Source organism: Syngnathus leptorhynchus, chromosome 5 (genome assembly GCF_054491065.1).
Source record: "Syngnathus leptorhynchus isolate UIUO chromosome 5, UIUO_Slep, whole genome shotgun sequence".
Taxonomy (NCBI): Eukaryota; Metazoa; Chordata; class Actinopteri; order Syngnathiformes; family Syngnathidae; genus Syngnathus; species Syngnathus leptorhynchus.
In genome coordinates this window covers 17,012,147-17,032,610 of record NC_141199.1, presented here as the reverse complement: position 1 = coordinate 17,032,610, position 20,464 = coordinate 17,012,147, and the positions used below count along the sequence as shown (strand labels likewise).

At 48.6% G+C, this 20,464-nt stretch overlaps 3 protein-coding genes across 8 annotated transcripts; 1 reads left to right on the top strand and 2 right to left on the bottom strand.

Moving 5' to 3' along the window:
• The first annotated feature begins 1,449 nt into the window (after window positions 1–1,449).
• pcm1 (pericentriolar material 1) lies at window positions 1,450–12,810 on the top strand. 6 transcript variants are annotated; one of them, XM_085911407.1, is made up of 40 exons: window positions 1,499–1,549; window positions 1,727–1,815; window positions 2,583–2,694; window positions 2,795–3,031; window positions 3,201–3,527; window positions 3,901–4,071; window positions 4,156–4,275; window positions 4,348–4,537; window positions 4,647–4,756; window positions 4,857–5,115; window positions 5,203–5,344; window positions 5,552–5,761; window positions 5,874–6,037; window positions 6,115–6,335; window positions 6,408–6,556; window positions 6,624–6,753; window positions 6,833–7,006; window positions 7,085–7,260; window positions 7,343–7,537; window positions 7,634–7,877; window positions 7,945–8,090; window positions 8,167–8,243; window positions 8,367–8,559; window positions 8,639–8,970; window positions 9,067–9,222; window positions 9,371–9,427; window positions 9,583–9,755; window positions 9,822–9,953; window positions 10,033–10,138; window positions 10,214–10,324; window positions 10,404–10,501; window positions 10,573–10,707; window positions 10,794–11,036; window positions 11,120–11,240; window positions 11,378–11,556; window positions 11,625–11,667; window positions 11,868–12,073; window positions 12,144–12,239; window positions 12,302–12,423; window positions 12,502–12,810. In XM_085911407.1, the coding sequence occupies exons 3-40, from the start codon at window positions 2,599–2,601 to the stop codon at window positions 12,509–12,511; spliced, it is 6,051 nt and encodes a 2,016-aa protein (XP_085767533.1). In that variant the 5' UTR covers window positions 1,499–1,549; window positions 1,727–1,815; window positions 2,583–2,598; the 3' UTR covers window positions 12,512–12,810. The 6 variants fall into 6 exon arrangements, with proteins under 6 accessions (XP_085767534.1, XP_085767533.1, XP_085767538.1 ...); XM_085911408.1 differs by lacking the exon at window positions 1,727–1,815 and having other exon boundaries at window positions 1,450–1,549; XM_085911412.1 differs by lacking the exon at window positions 1,499–1,549 and having other exon boundaries at window positions 1,568–1,815; window positions 4,656–4,756.
• Window positions 12,457–16,637, bottom strand: asah1b (N-acylsphingosine amidohydrolase (acid ceramidase) 1b). The gene is made up of 14 exons (XM_085911414.1): window positions 16,470–16,637; window positions 16,327–16,373; window positions 15,821–15,911; window positions 15,664–15,750; window positions 15,500–15,578; window positions 15,345–15,419; window positions 15,213–15,258; window positions 14,928–15,072; window positions 14,802–14,856; window positions 14,627–14,708; window positions 14,309–14,440; window positions 13,302–13,425; window positions 13,030–13,086; window positions 12,457–12,942 (listed from the first exon to the last, which is right to left on the bottom strand). Exons 1-14 carry the CDS (start codon window positions 16,620–16,622, stop codon window positions 12,853–12,855), a joined length of 1,263 nt encoding a protein of 420 aa, XP_085767540.1. The 5' UTR covers window positions 16,623–16,637; the 3' UTR covers window positions 12,457–12,852.
• Window positions 16,638–17,166: 529 nt separating this feature from the next.
• Window positions 17,167–19,478, bottom strand: frg1 (FSHD region gene 1). The gene is made up of 9 exons (XM_085911415.1): window positions 19,321–19,478; window positions 18,842–18,909; window positions 18,626–18,748; window positions 18,455–18,512; window positions 18,283–18,397; window positions 18,091–18,195; window positions 17,923–18,014; window positions 17,388–17,498; window positions 17,167–17,301 (listed from the first exon to the last, which is right to left on the bottom strand). The coding sequence occupies exons 1-9, from the start codon at window positions 19,374–19,376 to the stop codon at window positions 17,265–17,267; spliced, it is 765 nt and encodes a 254-aa protein (XP_085767541.1). The 5' UTR covers window positions 19,377–19,478; the 3' UTR covers window positions 17,167–17,264.
• Between the last annotated feature and the right edge of the window lie 986 nt (window positions 19,479–20,464).

The window sequence follows — 20,464 nt, the reverse complement described above, 5'->3', positions numbered from 1 at the left end:
GATGGCATTGGTGGTGGTGGTGGTGGGGGGACTGGTATGATTGTGCTAGTACCCCCCACCAGTACCACAATCTCCACAACCTTTACGAGATTATCAGACGCTGTCCCTGTTGTCGCTAATCTCGGCCTGCAGCAGAGGTACTCTGCAGGTAGCGCCATTCTGACGTCACGCCGCCAATCCAACCGACAAGCTGTCCAACCGCAAACATGGCCGCTGCAAATCCCTCGCGTGCGCACACACACACACACACACACACACACACACACACACACACACACACACACACACACACGCACGCACACACACACACACACACACACACACACACGTTTGTGTGCGTGCATTAGCGTGTTTTTTAGTGCATATGCGCCATTGTGTGTGTTTTGTTTATTTGCCAGTAAGTTGGTGAAGGAAAAACCTTGAGAGACTTTTGCAAACAAACTTTGGCTTTGAACAAACTCAATTGTAGGACACACATACACAAACACACATTGTCTATGCGTCCAGATCAGCAAAATGTCTGCCTCTTAGACAGCGTCCAAAGTATTGAGATTAATGCTCCCTGCAGGTATTTGTGTCCCTATTTAAAGCCGACATCGATCCGTGCGTCCCTGAAACTTTGTGAAAGTACCTCACCAGCATTTAGGCAACACACACGCACAAACACACACACTTTGGAGAGTGGAGAATAAGTGCTGCGGTTTGCAGATTTGGTAGATATGGTCTTATTAAGGTTGCAAAGGCCCTTCTGTAATTGGTTCGCAGGCCAAGTACAGTTAATGGATATTTTGAGGGCTTTCCCAGACTCAAAAAGTCACCAATTCTTATATATACAAGGTAAGTTGCTCAGTGCTTCCCATCGAATGTGAGCCAGCATAGAAGCTCTTGAAGGTCACGAGTGACGTGTAACGACAGCTGACGAAACACTGCGACTGTATCACATTCAATTTTGTTAAGATCACGCCGTCCCTTCGTTATCGATGCTGGTATGCAAATAGAGGCTGCTAATTGCTCCACCAAGGCTAATTGGCTATGCGGCTTATTGATGTGCAGCATTGGCAAACTGCCGCCAAAAGTGCTGAATTAGCTTTTCCCATGTAAATTTTGAACAAACTACATCAGAAACAATTTACATGTTGGTGCACTTTTTGCTTATAAGTGAAATGTAAAAGTAATGCGTATGCTTATATGATTTGTTTTGATTTTGTTATCATAAATAATACGCAGAAAAAAACTCAAGGAAAAAAACAAATTTAGCCCTAATTATTAACAAATTAGGGAAAAGTAATTTTCATTAATATGCTTTATAAAAAAACTTTTTCTCCATTTCGAGAAGTCTTTATCAAGAAACATTACTGAAATTTCTCCTTTCTTCCTTTGGGTTATTTGTTTGTACTGTACCTTTAAGGGTTTTGGGACATATTTTGTCGCAGTTTTATGACGTCTGACAAATTTATTGCATAAAAAAACTGCAGTGCACCCACGGACTTATGCACTCAAATAAATCCAAGAGTGAACGAGAGCTCTGTTAACTTGGAAACAAGATGAGGTAAAATGCAGAAATATAATCAAATTAGCCATAGTCGCGTTTACGTTATATTTTCACCGAGGCGGCACTGTGCCTTTAAAACTAGTCGCGCCATCTTTGTCGCACTTTAATGACGACATATTGCGTTTTTGGCTAGTGTGGTTCAACAAGACATCCCAAACAATTGATTTACACCAGGCAAACACCGTAAAAGCAGAAAAACGACGTGATTGACAGCGTAGGAATTTCACCCATGGATCCAACGAGGCACAACTTCTAAAGCTACGGTAATTATTATATGAATTCACTTTGATCAAACAAGTTAGCTACCAGTTTACTCACACGTTAAGTGCCAGAAAACAAGCGCGAATTCTTTTGTTATTTTTGGATTATTTGTACCGTAATCGGTCAGGTGGCGTTAATTTAGCTTGACTATAGTTTTGGGAGATAGTTGGCATCTGACGCGTTACCAAATGGCAGGATGCTAACAGTAGCATTAGCCAGGTCACCCCCCCCCCCCCCCCCCCCACACACACACACACACATTCATTCGCACACAAGTGACGCCATTAACGTTTTCAGCCATTTATTATAATATTGCTTTGCACAAACTTTGTTTTCTCTGCGGTGAGCTGAGACCGACGCTCGACTACTCAGAAGCTACATAACAAGGGTCGTGGGGACGTTGCCATGGTGATTCCCGGGCCTCGGAACTACTTTCAAGTTGCGCACCCCCAACATGTCCGCTTTTCCAGCAGTAGTTTTTTTCGGCCTTTTCATCGTTCGTGGCGGTTCGCTTTGACAGGGCTCTGCGTGTCGGTAGGCTCTTTCTAGCGTGGCCGTTTATGACGCACAAGTGACGCCTTTCAGAGCAGTTTTAACGCCTGCCTAACTGCAAAGGGGGGGGGGGGGGGGGGGGTCATGTAGGTCGGCCCGTGTGAAAACGTCGAGGGGGTGGCAGTTAAACACTGAAGGTAGTTGGAGCTGTTGGTAGTTGGTTTACAAAGAAAACTTAACCAATGTCAATCTTGAGCATATTTGTTGTTGTTTTCAGATAAGTGGGTGGTAACATGGCAACCGGAGGCGCTCCTTTGGATGACAGCGCGGACGAGCTGCACAACTGGAGCGTCACCAACGCTAGCTTGGAGGACCGACTCAACAACATGGTAAAACCACACTAAATAAGTAAAGACTACATTTGACACATTAGAAGCACCATTTTTGAGTTGTACAAGTTAATATCGATGATTGCTTATGACATTTCAGGACTGGAGTGGGACGCAGCAGAAGAAGCCAAACCGCTCATCAGAGAAAAACAAAAAAAAGCTGTCAGCCGCCTTGGTGGCAGAAAGCCGCCTGACCAACGACATCTCGCCCAATTCCACCCCGTGGGGCGTCCGCCGCAAGACCGTGCACGTCAAATACACCAGCCAGCGCTCAGTCCCGGACCAGGCGGAGCTGGACAAGATCCACCAGAGGATCAATTTCTCAGACTTGGATGAGGTGAACATGATTATATTCATGTAGTTGCAATGCAGGTGACGAACGATATTATTATTAGAGTTGGAGACCACTGGCTTAGAAAATGTAAACATGCTGGGACGATCCCCTTCAAAATTAAATTACTTATACACTATAGCGACTTTTAACTTCCTAAAATATTTCATCGCAGAGCATCGGTAGCGACTCCCAGGGCCGCGTCACAGCCGCCAACAACCAGCGACAGCTTATGGCGGAGAATAAGAAACCTTACAACTTGGTCCCGCTGCACGTCAACACCAACAAGAGCAAGGAGCTGCTGCTGCTGCCCACCACCTCTGCTCCTTCCACACCCGCCGTCAAGGTAACCAGCAAGCAGAGTCCGGCAGCGAGGGACGACTTCAGCTCCGGGGCTACCCCCAAGGAAACGTCAACGAGGCCACTGCGTGGCAGCGCTGATAGATCGGCGGCGACGGCAGCACGCTCAGACTGCGAGGAAGGAGAAGTTGTCAGCAGCCTGGTACGACCTGTTTCGCCGTATCAGCATTTTTGCTTATTTTTTTTTCAATTTAACGCAAATTCCTTTTTTGTTGTAAAGAATAGAAATGAAAGCATTTTTAAAAATCTAATCAATCAAATAATAGTAATTTACAGCCCTCGTGATTTTGTGTATTTGAGAATATGATTAAGCATCACGACTGAGAGAAGAAAGTAGGATGAAAGTGAGGCGGGACTGTATTTAGGGCAGTTTATAAATACGCCCGCCACTCTGGGTGCCTGCTGCACTTGGTTCTTCTCCTCGTGACTGCGACCCGCTCTGGCCACCAAGAATTTCACTCCGTCTCACTCTTTTACCTTTTTAACACCATTACCCCCCAAATTTTGTCGTGCAGCTGGTAAGCAAGCTGATGCAGATCCGCGAGTACATTTGTAAGGCCAGCTCCATGCGCGACGACCTGGTGGAGAGGAACGATGTGCCGGCCAACGTGGAGCGCCTCTCTCATCTCATCGAGCACCTCAAGGAGCAGGAGAAGTCTTACCTGCGCTTCCTGCAGAAAATGCTTGTGGGTCTTCTGCTGCTTTGTTTGTCCAAGTAGATTTTTGTTTGTGGAGAACCTGGGCAAGTGTCGCCTCTGCCGATGAGACAGGCTCGGGAGAACGAGGAGGAGGACGGTAGGACGCAGGATTCTGCTGTGGGTTCCGGCTCCTTGGGGGAGAGCGCCTCACTCAACATCGACGTGAGGTCTTCGGACGCATCGAACCCACCAGTAGGCCATCTTCGCAAACGCTCCTCAGGATCGGTGTGTCGGAGCCGTTGGGAAATACGCACGTCGTTGCAGGGCGAATGGGCCGACGCGTCCATGCGAGACCTGAAGGAAGAACTGGAGAACTTTCGCAAGCAGCACGAGTTGCTGAAGAAGATGCTGGAGCAGCAGGATCAGCTCAGGGCCCTGCAGGGCCGCCAGGAGGCTCTGCTAGCCATGCAGCACAGTGCCGAGCGGGCGCTCACAGTCATCGAGGATGCGGCGGGTGAGACCAAGACCGCGAGCGGGATTGTTATTTTCACCGCAATAGCGCCCACTAGCGGCCCATCTCTGCAAACGTCAGATTGTTGGAATTTTGTCGTCGTGTCTTTGAGTCGTTACAGAAACCACAGGCAGCGTGTCCGGGCTGAGCATCACATCGGAGCTCAACGACGAGCTCAACGATTTGATCCAGCGCTTCCACAACCAACTGCAAGACTCTCAAGTATGTCAGATCATAAGCGTGCAAACGACGGCTCGTGCCTTTGCTGACTTGGGAGTCGTTGCGTGTTTAAAATGGAATCGTTCAAACTGTCCCACCGTAGAGCAAGTCGGTGCCGGACAACCGTCGTCAGGCAGAGAGCCTCTCCCTCTCCAGAGAAGTCAGCTGGTCCCGAGGCCCCCCGGAGCACAGGCCTGTACTCCACTCGGCCTCCGGGCCCCACGGCGGCCTTGACGGCGGGGCGACGGCCGCCAGCGCCAAGCTCACCAAGCTCCAGGAGCTCCAAGACAAGAAGGAAACCATGGACAAGATCTTACATGAACTGCACTCCCTCAGAGACCAGACGCTTAACAACAACTATTGTGAGGATGGAAAGAAATGAGCATTTCAGGTGATTTAAGCCGCTTTAACTATGCACGTTTTTTTTTTTTTTTTTTCTACTTCTTCAGGTGGAACGTCAACGCGGCGCAGTCTAAGCACAGGCGGCTCTTCAGATTGCTCAAATGCAGCTGCGGCAGCCGCGGCAGCCGCCTCCTTTCATCCCTTGCTCCCGCAACACGCAGACGCTGCCAACTCCACAGACAAACTCAGGTAACCACAAAAGCACAGTAGGGGTTTTTTTTTCCCCAAACTACACAAAAGCCAAATGAAGTCATTTGATCATGTCAAATTTTATGATTTATTCAAATAAAACATTTGTCATCAAATGCTTGGCCACTTGGCGCAAACCATTACATATTTGCGTTCCATTGGACCTTTAGGTGAATGAGACTTTTTTTTTTTGTTGCCCATAAATAGAAAGCTGAAGGAGGTCCACAAGCGCCTTAACGAGCTTCGAGAATTAGTGCAGTACTTTCAGCAGACGTCAGACATGATGGTGGACGCGGTCAACGAAAATGTCAAGGAGGACGACGAGGAGGAAGACGAAGAGGAGACGGAGGACGGCTCCATGCTGGAGGCCATGTTTGACTATGAGCAAGACAATCGCCAGCCACCTGCCAACATCAGGTGCGCGCAGATCCATAGTGGCTTTGTGTCTCACGGGAGGGACGCTTTTGTTCTCAACCCGACTCGAATGTCACAGGCGTGTGAAATTTCAAACCTTGCCTCGCGTGCTTAGGAACTCTCAGCGCAGTGGCAACTGGGGCGACTTGAACAGCGTCGCCAACCGCTGCGGCGTCTCGAGTAGCACCGGCGCAAACAATCGCGACAGTCGACTCAACACGGAGATCAACAACCGCTCGGCGGGCAACCTTCGGAGCTTTAATATCCCCTCAGCCATTGGTACACACACACACGGGCACACATGAGCCACCTTCCACACTTTATTTGACCCCGTTTTGGCTCCTCCACCCCTGTAGAGTGCCAGTTCAACCGTGACACGGCCTACAATTGGGTGAAGGATGAGGACGGTCTCAATAACGAAGGCGCCGGCGCCCGCCCCGGCTGTCCGGACGAAGGAGCGTCTGGCTCCAGGTCAGGCAGCAGCCTGGCCAGCGAGGCGGGCTTCTCCCAGGAGCTTCACCAGCAGAAAGCCAAGCAGAAGCTACGCCAGCTCCAGGACCTTGTGGCCATGGTCCAGGTGGGAGTATTAACAATGTCCACCTTCATAAAATGTCTTCGTATTTTGACAGTGTTTGTCTCTCGCGTCCAGAGCGACGACACAGACGCCACCACGGCCAATGATGAGGAATGTTTGCACCAACAGCAGAATAACACCAGAGTGAGTGCGGGGGGCCCGCCAGTCGCCGGACCCCAACAGGATCCCCGTGGATCGGACGTGGCTTTCTACAGCAAGGCCAGGTATGGCAATTCATCAAAGTCACCTCCGCTTTTCGTACTCGCCTCTCTTGACGTGACTCAACAACAGGGAGAAGATCTACAAAGAGAAGCTCCGTCAACAGAAGCAGGCGCTCAAGCAGCTCCACAAGGAGCGCCAGATGCTCGGCGAGATCCAGGACAAGATCCAGGACCTCCAGTTGACGTGTCCTGACTTGCAGGTACCTTTCCTCAACTGTAGTGTTATTGCTGACAGACATGATCACATTTCAGAATATGGCGCCTTGTTTGTTTTTCCAGTCGTCACTGTCCAGCCAAGTGAGCGAGCAGAGTTTAGTTTGGAAGATCCCGGCCGCGGCTTCCACGCCGGCCGTCGTGCAGCCTTCCTCCTCCTCGCCGGCGGCCAAAAGCAACCCGGCCGTGCTCAATCCCACCGCTCCCGAAGCTGCTGCCGGTTCAGTCCCCGACAATGAGGTAGCAACACGCACAAGAACCCCGCTCAGGGTGGAAAGAACGTTTCAAGCCGAGTTGCCCTTCTTGTTGCGTCGCCAGCAGCTCTGGTCAGAGATGCGCCGCCACCAGGTGGCGCGGGAGGACCTGCGGCAGCGGCGCAAGCAACTGGAGTCCCTGATGGCCGAGCACCAGAGGCGCCGCGGCCTCGCCGACTCCCCCTGTGGGACCGAGGAGCAGGCGGGTCCCTCCCAGCTTGCCGAAAGCCGCGATGAAAGGTATCGAGCCCATCCCGGACATCAAGAAATGGAACTCGACGGAAAAGAGCTCAGATCCGTTTGCCGGTGTTGGCGTTTTCAGGACGATGGCCACCTGGGGCTCCACTCCCTGCAACCTGGACCAAGACGAGGACGGCGACTTTGGCTCCGAGCACAGCGGCGAGGAAGAGGACACCTCCGAGAGCTGCTCTGTCGACGACGGCCGTGTCTTCCCTAGCGGCGGCGGTGGCGGCGGCATGATCCAACCCATCTACACCAAGATGAAGAACCAAGAATGGTCAGTCCAGAGTCTTATCACGACATTTTCTTTTCCTCTGCGTCGTAGCTTAAAGGCGTTCAACTTCCGTCGCTCTCCTCACGTCGTCGTCGACAGTAACCCGAAGCCTTCGGCATCCTTTTCCTGCGGGACCAAGCATCAACAGCCGGCGCCGCCACCCAGAGGCTCCGACCAGTCCGCGAGCCAGCCTGCGAGCGCCAGACGTCAGGAGAACCTCTGCTGGGCCTCCGAGCTCTCGGCGACCGAGGGCTCCTCCCACTGGCAGGAGCAGATCGGCCAGCTCCAGAGGCAGCTGGACTTCAGCGCCAACATGTGTCAGACGCTGCTGCAGGACCAGCAGGTTGCCGCTCGCGCCTCGGATCCCTGCGCGAAAAGGAAGAAATTGCAACGCAATGTGTCTTCCCAAGATGCTGTCGTACATGCTGCAGAGCTTGATGACGGGCTCGTACGGCGCCTTGCCCAACAACCCCACGTCGCCGCAGGTCCACCTGCTCATGCACCAGCTCAACCAGTGTTACACGCAGCTGGCCTGGCAGCAAACCAATGTGCAAAGGTAAAAAAAAATCAAAAATTGTCAGTTACCACGGACGGAGCGTGGCTTCACACGTCGCCCGTCCGCGCTCTTCCAGACTGAAGCAGGTGCTGAACGAGCTCCTGCGGCAGCCTCAGCATCAAATACGACAGCAGGCTTCCCCGTCGGCTGCAGGTTAGCGCACGCAACTTCAAGAGTGATAGTCCTTTTGCAAATGGGAAATGGAAGTGAGATGGGTAAATTGTCTTTGATTTGGTATTCAATTTTCTAAAAGTTGTTTTTTTCTTTCCCCCCCAGGATTTGTCCCGTTTCCTCTCTTCCCCGGCCCCATGAGCGACTTCCCTCAAGGTGCAGCAAGTGGCGCCGCCGCCCACGCGAGTCCCAACCAGCCGAAGCAGCACGTGGACCCCAACACGTCCATCAAAACAGAGTACATGAGTTTCCCTCCTCCGCTCCAGCGCTCGCCTCTTAACGCCACTCCCGACAGACGGTAGGGCTCGCCGATTCTGGTGCGGCAGCACGGCGGTTCATTCTGCACGCTTCATGGCGTCACTTTGACTTCCTTTTAGAGCCACGGGCTGGAGCAACAACAACAACAACAACCACCACGTCCCAAACAACGCCGTGCCACATCAGCCGCCTCCAACAGGAGAACGGGGCCCTTCCTTCTCTTCTCTCTTGTTCTCGCCGCCGCCGCCACCGCAGCAGTGGCGCCACAGCCCTTGGACCGAGTGCGAGCGGGAGTCGGAGGCCAGTTTCAGCAGCTTGCCCGACCGCGCCGATCCCACCACCGTCACCAAGACTTTTAAAAGCGGACGCAAGGCCTCGGCCCAGGCCAACCTGGCCTCCCGCAGCAAAAGCCGGCGCAGGCGCGGCAAAGGAGCCCACAAGAACAATGGCGGTACAATGTTTCAATCCTTTTTTTTTGGAGGGACGGCCTAAAGCCAAAAAACATCCATCAAACATTGCGCCGCTCTTCCTTTTCACCAATCTCCAGGTCTAGAGAGCGACAGCCTGAGCAGCACGGCCGACTTGGACCAAGAGAGGGCAGCGTCGGCTCGTCACAAGGACCAGCATCTGTTGGACAAACTCACGCAGGAGAAACTGAACAGCAAAAAGACGCCGGGCAACAGACCAAACGACATATCCTCTGGTACGATTAAAAAAAAAATTAAAAAAAAATAAGCGCTTGTTGGGCCCCTCTGCTTTCGCTTGCTTGTCTTTTCACACGCCTTGCGTTTCTTTTGAAGACGTTCTTTGTCACGTTGGCCTTTCATTGTGTTCATTTGTCCTACTGACAGCCTATGCTTGGAGAACACCCTTCCTCTCTAACAGAATTGCATGCACAGAAGCTGCAGGTAAAATCGCCACGCATGACTTTTTTTGTTTGCTCCCCCCCCACCCACACCAGCACCACCCCCAACCCCCACCTCACCCACGCATACGCGCGGCCCGCACTGTCGTCGCCGGTGTTAAGCGACCGAGCTCTTGAGACAAAAAATGTTTCCGGCAGACGCCAGCAGCGACTTCTCCTTGTTCGAGGCGCTGAGGGAGACCATCTACTCTGAGGTGGCCACGCTGATATCCCACAACGAGTCGCGGCCTCACTTCCTCATCGAGCTCTTCCACGAGCTGCAGTTGCTCAACACGGACTACCTGCGGCAGAGGGCGCTCTATTCCCTGCAGGTGAGCGCACCTACCCGAGAGCGAGTCACGCGAGGGGGAATCCATTTGTTTTGCTGGCTCCTGCAGGACTTGGTGAGCAGGCACCTGGCAGAGAAGAGCGCCTCGCAGGAGATGTCCCCCCTGGGTGCGGCGTCTTGGGCCACCGGGGGCTCTCAGTCCGAACTGACGCCCAGCGAGAGCTCCACCATCAGCGACGCGGTAAAAGTGGCCTTCTCTTGCCGCCTCGCCTTTCCGTACCGGTCGATGGCTTCAACATGAGTAGATTCTGTGTTTTCAGGAAGTGGTGGTGAAGACCTTGAGGAAGCGAGACGACATGGAGTCGGTGGGGAATGACAGCACCTTGTCTTCGACCAACCTGGATCCGTTTTCCAAGGACGATCTGGGTACCCCCCCCCCCCCCTGACCCCCCCGGCAATGGGCTGAAAAAGCAAAAAACTATGTCTGGTTTGACCCCGCAGGCAACACGGTCATCCACTTGGACAAAGCGTTGGCCAGGATGCGCCAATACGAGCGCATGAAGCAGAAAGCCGACTCGGACTTCTCCAACTCTGCCGCCGAAGCCACGGACGGTACGCACGGCCTCCGACCGCATCATCGTCGGTCTTTCGAGTCTCTCTGGAAAATGTTTCTGCTCCCGTTTGTGAGCAGAAGGGGCCTCCGGTGACGTGCACGCGCCTCAGATCGACACCATGAAGCTCAATCGGCAAATCAAGGACATCATGAGCGAGGTCATTCCCTTCCTCAAGGTAGCGCCGGCAGACTTTGCAAGTTGAATGTCAAAGGTGCACTCGTCAAGAGCCGGCGGCTCCTCGCGTAGGACAACATGCACGAGGTGTGGACGCTTCAGCTGGTGACCATTCTGCGCCGGAAGGTCCTGGAGCTCACGCGGCAGAAGGACGAGAGCAAGGAATTTGTGCGCTTCTTCCACCGGCAGCTCGGCAGCATCCTGCAGGTAACGCGCTTTCAATTTGTTGCCGTGACGACCGGGGGCAGAACTGTTGTGTTGAATGTTTTTTTTTTTTTTTTTTTCTTTGCTAGCAATCCCTCAGTCGCTTCCTGGGCCAAACCCTGAAGGACTGCGGCGAGGACCTCCTGGTTGAGGTCTCGGACATTCTCTTCAACGAACTGGCCTTTTTCCGACTCATGCAGGACTTGGACAGCGGCATTGCCGGCTCTCCGGAAGCCAGGCCACAGACGGATCAAGCCGAGCAGACTGATTCCCAAAATCAGGAAAGCACAGCGCTCCAAGTTACCGTATCAGCTTCTTCCGATGAAGACAAGGTCTGTGAATCGCTTTGTGGCAGTAACGCGACGTTACTTCCCCCCCCTCAACCGAGCGCCACTTTGAACCTTTTTCATGGTAGGATAAAGATGACAGCGAGCAAGAGGTTCTTCCGCCGCCTCCTCCTTCTCCTCCTCTCCCGCTGACTGATACGAAAAGCCGCAATGACGAGGCCGATGGTCATACGATGCCGCTATCCATCAGTGAGTGGGAAATATTGGAACACTTTTCGTAGCGGGGAGCTTCCTGTCCCTTGTCAGACAATGTTTGGGTCAAAATGAACTTTAAAAAGAGTCCTTCCAGTCCTTATCATCTGCTAACTCCGCAATGTCTTGCCGAGGTCTTTCCAAAGCCGAGAGCCAAGCCCTGAACAACTACGGCAGCGGCGAGGACGAGAACGACGATGACCACGAGCGAGAGCCCGAGGAGTTTGAGGCCGCGCCCGCCGACGTGCAGACCTCCCTGCAGGCGTCGCCCGCCGACGTGGAGACGGCACCGGAGAGCCCGCCTGAGCCAGAGGTGGCTTTCCAACATTTTGTCGACACCATATCAGGCCGTGTGTAACCTGCGTTTGCTTCTTTACGCAGAACGAAACCAAAGAAACGGACCTGAAACCAGCCAACGACAACGGTGGGTGTGCCTCCATAAACCCCCCCCCCCCCCACTAGCAGTCTATTTATGGTCACGTTTTATGTATCGTAAAAACTATTGCTGTTGTGTAAACACTGGATAATCCGTTATATTGCAATATAATTGCCTTGGATGTTTTCTATTGGTCATGGCGGCCATTAGCGCATCTTTCATTTGGCATCCCTTCTCCCACCAAACAGAGTGCAGCGAGCTGGCAGATTTGGCTTCGACCGAAGAAGAACCCGCTGAGGCGCTAAGTCACAACAGCGACGAAGAGGACGACGCAGTTGGCGCCGCTGCAGCCGGCGGGGAAAGCGTCAGAAGCTCTCAAGTCCACACGGCCCCGAAAGACTCAAACGCCACCGGCACACCCGACACCGAATCCCCCGTCATGATCAATGTCGACGTAAGTACCAAGAAACGCTTTGTGGACGGGACATTTTCAGACTTCGATTAACTGGACTAACGCTGGTCAGGAAACCGTCTCCGGCAACAGCAGCCAGAGGACGTCTGACGAGGACGACTTTGTGCGGGTGGATGAGCTTCATTTGCAGCTGCCCGTCACCAGCCAGGTAAAAGCGGCGAAAGGCGATAAACGCAAACGAAGCCACTTCACGGACGGTTTGACCGACAGGAGGAGCTGCAGAGGAGGATCGTGGACGAGCAGCGGAACAACGACCTACGCGCGGAAATCCTCGCCGATGCGGAAACACCACCGGTGCTGGTGGGGAATGATGACCCACCTGAAGGAACCAGGTTAGATTTTCAAATGAGGTGTCCACCATCTACTTCTATTTGGACAGAAGTGTAATTTATTTTTATTTTTTTTTCCAGAATCTTCTGAATAAGTCGTGAAGTGCCCCCATCTTTCGCTGCACTCACGTAGGTTTTTGCACCATCTTCTTAATTCATTTGAATGATACTTTAACAAATACTGTAGTTCTATAAGCTGTACTGCACACACACACACATAAGTTGCTAGTTTTGATTTTCGTGTGTCGGGTGAGGGCTAGGTTGGGTTTCGAGTCAACACTGCTGACAAGTTCCAAAGCCTAATTGGCTTTATTTTTGTGTTGCTCTTTAAATGGATTTTCCATGTCAGGACTGTTACGTTTTAAATAAAATGTTGGGTGTTTTAACAAAGTTGCCTTTTTTTTTTCTTTCTCTCTTAGTCAGTGGGTTGGTTCACCAGGGCATGCAGGGGCTGGGGCAGTCGCGAACGTACGACTCCAGCGTGCCCGACGACACTTGCATCAGCGTGGTGTATGTCGTCAACTGGCGTGTGTCAAAAACAAACAAACAAAAAATAATCAGAATGGCGGATTTGAGACACGATCAAAATTCTATGATGTCACCACTCACCTTGTTGAGAACGGGCTTAGTGGACAGGACATCGTACAGAGTCTTCAGGGACACGTTCTGTCAAAACAAAGTCACAAGACTCGTACAAGGGGGAAAAAAGGGGCAAACGTCCGCTTTCAAAAAAGTTCGAAAATTTGTCATTTAAACCGAATAATTAGGAAAATAGAATATAAAGGTCACCATTATTTTTGTAACGTAAAATGGCGTCGAAATTTTGAAATGAAAAGTCACTATTTCCCACAAATAAGCCAAGAAATGTGGTTTTTCCTCACAGCTTGCAAGGTTTGGTTCATGCACTTGACAGCGGGTGTCCGGCGGTCGTCTAGGAACAGCGGCTCCTTCCAGTGGTCATAGTTGGTTTCCAGTACGAACCAGCGGCCCAGTTTTAGATCGATCCTAAAAAAGCAAAGCCAAGCAGAGGAAAGAAAAAAAAGCAGCATGACACACTTGCGGTGGATTTTTTTTTTGTCAATCAGCTGACAAACGCTCCGTCGGTCATGCTGTCATTCGTTGCGCAATCAATTGTTTAACAAGAGCAGCAAAAGTACAAGTTTGTATTCATCTTCACCGAAAAAAATTAAAGCTGTTCAAAAATAATTTGGAAGTCCGCCCCCCCCCTTCCAAAATAGACCACTTGGCGTCCTACGTCATCAAAAGCGGCGCGAACTTAATTGGAACGAAACGACGCCAGACGTACGTCGTGTTGATAGTAAGGTGTTTTCTTCTCTTTTTACGATGTTTTTGAATAGTTTACAACAATATTAACACGACTAATTGTTATTTACACGGGTGTGCGAGGAAAAGAATGATCGTTTTTCTCAATTTTAAAGAGAAACGGACATTTGAAACACCGAAGGACACAGACTTCAACGAGGACACAATTGCCTTTCCAGAACTTCATCCACAGCTGGTAAGTCACCATTTGGTTAAACTTAACCTTCTGTCTCCCAATGTTGGGTAAGGAATTGTGAAATGGCATTGAATTAGCAGCGTTAGCATTAGCGCTAATGCGTCCGAAAACACCTCAGCAACTTCCTCAAATTTGACGCGATTCTCACTTCCCGTTGATATCACTAAGTTTGCTGAGAAGTCGCAATTGGAAGAAATATAGTCTGAAATTTTCAGGAGTAAAATGTTAATAATAGGAAAAAGTGCAAATCTTCCATAAATCAAGTAGAATTTGTCTAGAATGAAGTTGCAATTTCCCCCTTAAAAAAGATCTAAAATCGTCATAACCAAATGCAAGCAAGTCATTTCTAAAAGATGGCGTGACTCTTACTCAAGGACATCCAGACTGGTGAGTCTAGATCTGGTGATGATGCAACCTTGCCCCGTGCTGTTTCCTCCCAAGATGAAGTAGGCGGGAGCCAGAAGTTTCGTCTGAGCCAACTCAAACTTGGCCTCCTCGTAGCTAGATCACAATCAAGAGGAAACGGTCATCTTTGAAAATGGCTCAAATAGTCCTAAAATGTCGCTTCAAACTAGTTCGCGTTGAGACTTTTTCTAGCTCGACTGATGATAGACGTGTCTACAAAATTGCAAAGTAAAACTAGCTTCAGAAATTAAATTCTTCCAGAAGAAATAAAACTCAAAATACCTGGTTGCGTTTTCCAGTACGGAACGAGTAAGGAAGCTCATCCAGACACCGTCTCGCTTTCCAAGGATCCACTCCAGGATGCCTACAAAGCGTTCGTGTCAAAATCGAGTGAAATGAAGACAAATTCTCCGGGGAAAAAAAAAAAAAAATAATCGTACAAGAAAAGTGTACTGACCGATATATCCTCCGTCCAAACTAAAGCGTTCGTTCATGGTGAGGGTGAACGTTTTCTGAGAAAGGAGACGACATCTGATCAAATTGATACAGTTGATCTCAAAAGTCGGCGTGTGGATGAATTTACAGGCTTGATGCCAGTCAGCATGCCCACGTAACCGGCAAAGTTGGTCGACTTGAAGACGGTGCGGTTGTTCCTCTTGAAGTCCACGTTGACCACGATAGATTTCAACTGCTCACTCATGACCCAAGACTTGTTCTTCGCGTCCCATCTGACACACACACATGCACACATCCATTACTCCATCTAAATGCCCCCCCCCCACAAAAAAAAAAAAATTATACTAGCTTCAAGTGCAGATTTTGTGGGGCACAAACGTTGATTTGTCTCAAATGTAAAATGGCAACTTACCCCATAAACAAACCAAAATCCAGGTTGCGACCGTGCAAGAGGTTTCCTGTCAACACAAAAAAATAATTTGTCTGATTGATTTATACATTTTTTGTAAATATGAAAAAAAGTTTGATTTAGGAGCAGACTGACCTTTTGCGTCCTCCGCAACCACTGAGGTGCAAACGGTAAACACCTCGTAGAAAATGTTAAACAGGACCACCTCGCCTACAAAAATTAATTACAAAAAAAAATGGCAGAAATAAACAATTGGCCTATTTAGTGTACCTAATAAAGTGAGCGCTTACCGAGAGGAACTCCCGACGCCGTTGCTATTCCTTTCATTTCGTCGCCAAACGGGTACGGGAGCGTGTTGGCAACCAAAGGCTGCAGTGCGAGACAAAAAACTGATTCATATGATAAAAGAAATCATTAAAAAAAAAAAAAAGAGAGAGAGAGAGAAGTGACTCACCAGAGTGAGGTCCACCAGCTCGATGAGCTTCCCGCCGGGAACAAAAGCGTTGGCCAAGTCTCGCACGGCCTGAATCGTGCTCACCAACTTGCATGCAAATCACAAAGAGAAATGTGAGACAGACAACAATAACGATAATAATAGTGACGATATACACCTCCGCCTTTTTGTCGGTGATCACAGCTGTCCATCTGTCCTTTGGCGGCAAGTCCAAGTCCACAGTGTACCAACTCACAGCGCCTTGAAACCTACATTTCAAAATCATTATTTAATATTTGAATAATTCACAATAAAGAATTCATTATTGTACTTTGACATCAAATGATATTTCTGCGATAGATTTATTTATTTTTTTAGAATCCAAGTGACTTATTGCTAAATGAAATTAAAGATGTCCGAAATGCCTTCAGGCGCAGTCTGAAATTAACACTTGCACTCTTGGTCTCTTTCTTCGAATCATTTTGTAAAGACTCAATACTAAAACATTAACTTCTGATCGCCTTACAATACTCTAAATTGTTGATTCACTCAATTGTAAATCCCATTTTGATTACATTTTCCATTTGTAGTTTGCAAAATTTGAAACTGTGCACAACGAGGTGGACGTGAACGCACCACAAAACACAAGCGAGACAAAAACATTAGCACGCTAATTTGACTTACGTAGGCCCACTCGGCGGATACATTCCCGTTCGACAGTCTTCTGTATACTGCAAATAAATACATAGACGGAGTGACAAGATGACTCCCAAGAGTTTGACACCATTTGATTCTTCACACGCCCTCAATGAGACAATGGAACTTACCGGCGGTACAAACTGTGACGACGTGACTGCGCTTAAAGCAGCTAAGATGAGGAAACGATAGCGGGCCATTTTGCAGAATACAAAATGTTTTGAAATGACTCCAGAGGACTGCTTACTGTTTTCCTTGTCAGGCAAAGCCAACTTATGCTCCATCCTGGGGGCGGGCGGAGGGGGAACTCGGAAGTCTAGAAATGTTAATTAACGTTTTGTGTACACAACGTGTCGGGGGAAAGGCGGTTGTATTTGCTTTTGATGGGATTACATACATGTTGAAATCGATTAGCTTCAAAATGCAACTATTATGTGGGAGTAAAATGGAGTAGATATTATACAAAACCCCTTCAATGGTTTCTTCCATGCGGAAGTCTTTGGTGAAGTTGCTTTGTTTTCGGTTGCGACATAAGTGACTAAAACACTCCCACACTGGTTAGTCATTTGTTGAAATTGTGGTGACCAAAATCCTACATTGTTTTGGCTCGAGGAGCAGAAAGCTAAAGATAGATACTTATTCATTCAAATTTACAATAATTTACATCTCCCTCTAAATACAGTTAACAATCCGAGCATGAGACACGTTTTTGTGAAGATGAGTGTAGGCTATTAAAATAATCTCAATTTCAAATCGAAATGAATATTCAAACCTGTTTACACAACAAAATCAAAATATAATCTATAAAAAAGCCATTGCTCAGAGATATATGTAGGAGATACTTTTTAATGCTTCTAAATTATGAACAGTACACAAATGGAAACATTTATTGGGGAAAAAAAACAACAACAACAAAATAAAACAGTTCACTTGCAGTATCGATCCGCTTTCATTTTGCTCCTCCTGTAATGATAAAGATATGCCATTATCAAGACGCGCATCACAAATACAAGTGAATGAAGCGACTATTGTGTTTGTTTGGGTGGTACCTGTCGAGCAAAGCCTCGTGAAACTTCCCGTCTAGTCTGGCTTTCTTCAATAAGGCCGGCTTCTCCTCGTTCACCCGCAGGCGACGGTCCTGGAAACTTTGAAACTTCTTCCTGTCAAATCAGATTTTCATGTAAAAAAAAAAAAAGTTTTGAAGGTTGCCTATTATCCGTAATCACAACAAACAAATGACCCACAGAGGAATTATTTGACGAATCTTTGTTATAATGGAATGCTATCAGCTTGGAATGAAATGTATCCTGTTAGTTGTGCTCTGCAAAGTGTTTGTGTGAACTTAACAGTGAAGCAAAGTAATGAGCAGAAGAAGAAAAGTGCTGACACGCACTAAAGTCAATCCAAGTCAATTACTCAGACGCAAATTAAGAGGCCGTGTCGAGTCAGCTGACCAGCAAGTAAAAGCAGCGATCGCGTCAAGAGGAATTTGGACCGGGATACAGTTGGACCTGAAACGGCGCTTGTAAAACCAAATTATAAAAACACGAGAAAATACGCCGAGTCAACGTCCAATGTACTTACACGTAACTGAGCTCGCAGGACTTGACGTTGCCCCTGTCCTCGTCGGCGATGTCGTCTTTCGGCTTTGCGTCTCGATCCGCGCACGAACGGATCTGCAATGGCGCAGACGCTCGTCACATTGTCGGCTCTCGCGAGGGTTGCGACGGAAGGACGACGATCGCGCCTCACCTTCAGCATCTCGCCGTCGCCCGCCGTCTTGCTGGAGGCCTCGATGTCGCCGCTCTCGCTGTACGAGATGAAGCAGCTGTTGGCGGCCAGGAGCGCCGTCCTGCCCTGATCCAAAAGCAAACCGTTTTATGTTGACGGCAGCTCTCGCGAGGCTAAGCTACACTTAGCCAGTTTGTTGTTGTCGTTAGCTACCTCTTGAAAAACGGGCTCCCACTGTTCCCGGGATCCGATGGCATCGGCTCGGCCCACCACCAGGTTGTCCGCGTTGAGGCCCAGGTACTTCCCGTAGCCCGACTTCAAGGCTATCCTAGAATGAGGATTTTATTTATCATTCGTCAGAGTAGCTTTGGTAGATTTGCGTCACCTGTTATCAGAGAGTTTGACCGCAGTGAATTGTTCAGGGGGGTCCGGTCCTTCGTCCTCTGAAACGAAACCCGTAAACACTCTGTTACTAACCTAAACAGCAGCACCAAATGAGGCTCTATCTCCAAATAGGTTTGCGTGTCGACTCAACAACCCAAAACTGCGGTCTCACCTGGGTGCGGTGCGCCAACTGTGAAAAGCCCCGTGTCCAACGCATGGATGTACGAATTGTTGTGCATCTCGATGGCCACAGTACCCACGATGTCGCCAAAATGGCGGACGGCCCACCAATTGCCTGGTGACAGGGAATTTCTAGTTATTAATATACCATTGTATGCGACACATCAATACTGAGGAATGATCACAAAGGAGCAGGATTCACACAGACCGACAACATCTAGTTTGGATTCGTCGTCATCTGCCTTTCGCTTCTTACTTTTGTCCCTCTTCTTTTTCCTGTGGAAAAAAATTGGAAATTGAACCTCTCACTTCTTGTTTATCATACAACACTATGCTTCCTATATGCTCATGAATATAGAATGTGTGAAAAACAAGAAAATAAATTCATTGCCGTCCTAAAAGGTAACCAAGACAAAGTCGATTTTAATCGTGCATCCCTAATTATCAATGCTGAATGCATCACATTTTCATCAGGGTCGCGTTTTAGCACGTTTATCACTGCTTGGCGTGCTGACTAAATGTTCAGAGGATTTTCAGTGACATGTAAAACATGCTAAATAAATATTGTTTATCCTACTGGCAGCAACTTTAACCCTGTTAGCAATTAGCACACATCGCTAAAGCCATTTCGAATTTGTAACTTTAAGCCAGCTCACTCTATTCTTCGTCAGCGATTTCTTGACTTACTTATTTTGTCCCTTCAAAACCAATTTGGTCGATTTAACACGGGAATATTCAGCCATCACGTAAGAAATGCGAAAATTAGCAAAGTAGCAAGCTAGCACGGGTGCGTAGGCGGAAACGGAAGTCTGACAACAACTACGGCGGCCGCGGAGGCACAGTTAATTTCGAATTTGACTTTTTTAGTTAAAGCGTCAAAGTTGCAATTTATAGCAATAAAATAGCAAGTTAGGATAACTTGCTGTGTTGCCATTATCACTTTCTCATTTTTCTGATGACTATTAAGTACATTCAATGTAATTTATAATTTTCTTTTTCTCCCTCCACATTGCCTACATGTTTACATTGGGCCCACTGTCACAAATTGGGTCAGAAAATGGATGGATAGATAAATTGGAATTTTTAAACAATACATTCGCTACAATTCTTTCTTGTAGCAGACAAGTTTCTTAAATAAGTACATGCCACCAATGACCCTGTTTTGTCTGCCTTATGAATTCTCAAATTTCCAATCTATCATGGTTGATTTTATTCTCTCTCTCTCTCTCTCTCTCTCTCTCTCTCTCTCTCTCTCTCTCTCTCTCTCTCTCTCTCTCTTTCTCTCTCTTTTTTTGTTCATTTCAAATGTCAAAATCGGATTTACTATAGCATGCAGCAGCAGCAGCAGCAGCACATCGCAGGTGTAAATCCTCTTCTCTAAGCTCCTTTCTTCCAATAAGCAGCAGGGCAACCTGTCCTCCACAATGACGGCATGCACCGTGCTCCATTTGCCGAGCCAAAGCTCCGTGAAGCAGAGCAATAGTTGGCTCCATCCAGTCCGCCGTGAAAACCATCAAGCTTGCCCTCCGTGTTACAATCTTAGAGCTCATTTTTATTTCAACAAAACAAAAGCGACACGAAGAAAGTTCTCGATACAGCAGAGAATAATGTTAATAATCTACAGCAATCCCCGCAGGGGGGCGTTACTAATTAAGTTCCTACAAAGCTCATTACGGTAATTAGCTCGCATTTTGCTTCCGTTTTGTCACCCCTGTTAATGGGTTCAATTACTTTACACAAATACTGACACATTTTCACTTGGTTTTCACGTAGAAGCAGAGGTGAGCCATGTTAATAATCCACTTGAATCATGTTAATAGCTCATAAATGT

Excerpts from the sequence above, each read along its gene's own strand:
- pcm1 (XM_085911408.1), top strand. The coding sequence starts at position 2,599 with ATGGCAACCGGAGGCGCTCCTTTGGATGACAGCGCGGACGAGCTGCAC. Across the intron at positions 7,878-7,944 it reads CGCTGCTGCAGGACCAGCAG|ATGCTGTCGTACATGCTGCA; the intron begins GTTGCCGCTCGC and ends TGTCTTCCCAAG. Across the intron at positions 8,091-8,166 it reads CAGCAAACCAATGTGCAAAG|ACTGAAGCAGGTGCTGAACG; the intron begins GTAAAAAAAAAT and ends GCGCTCTTCCAG.
- asah1b (XM_085911414.1), bottom strand. The coding sequence starts at position 16,622 with ATGGAGCATAAGTTGGCTTTGCCTGACAAGGAAAACAGTAAGCAGTCC. Across the intron at positions 15,579-15,663 it reads AGCTGGTGGACCTCACTCTG|CCTTTGGTTGCCAACACGCT; the intron begins GTGAGTCACTTC and ends CTCGCACTGCAG. Across the intron at positions 14,857-14,927 it reads TGCTGACTGGCATCAAGCCT|AAAACGTTCACCCTCACCAT; the intron begins GTAAATTCATCC and ends CTCCTTTCTCAG.
- frg1 (XM_085911415.1), bottom strand. The coding sequence starts at position 19,376 with ATGGCTGAATATTCCCGTGTTAAATCGACCAAATTGGTTTTGAAGGGA. Across the intron at positions 18,196-18,282 it reads GGGAGCCCGTTTTTCAAGAG|GGCAGGACGGCGCTCCTGGC; the intron begins GTAGCTAACGAC and ends CTTTTGGATCAG. Across the intron at positions 17,499-17,922 it reads TCCTGCGAGCTCAGTTACGT|GAAGAAGTTTCAAAGTTTCC; the intron begins GTAAGTACATTG and ends CTGATTTGACAG.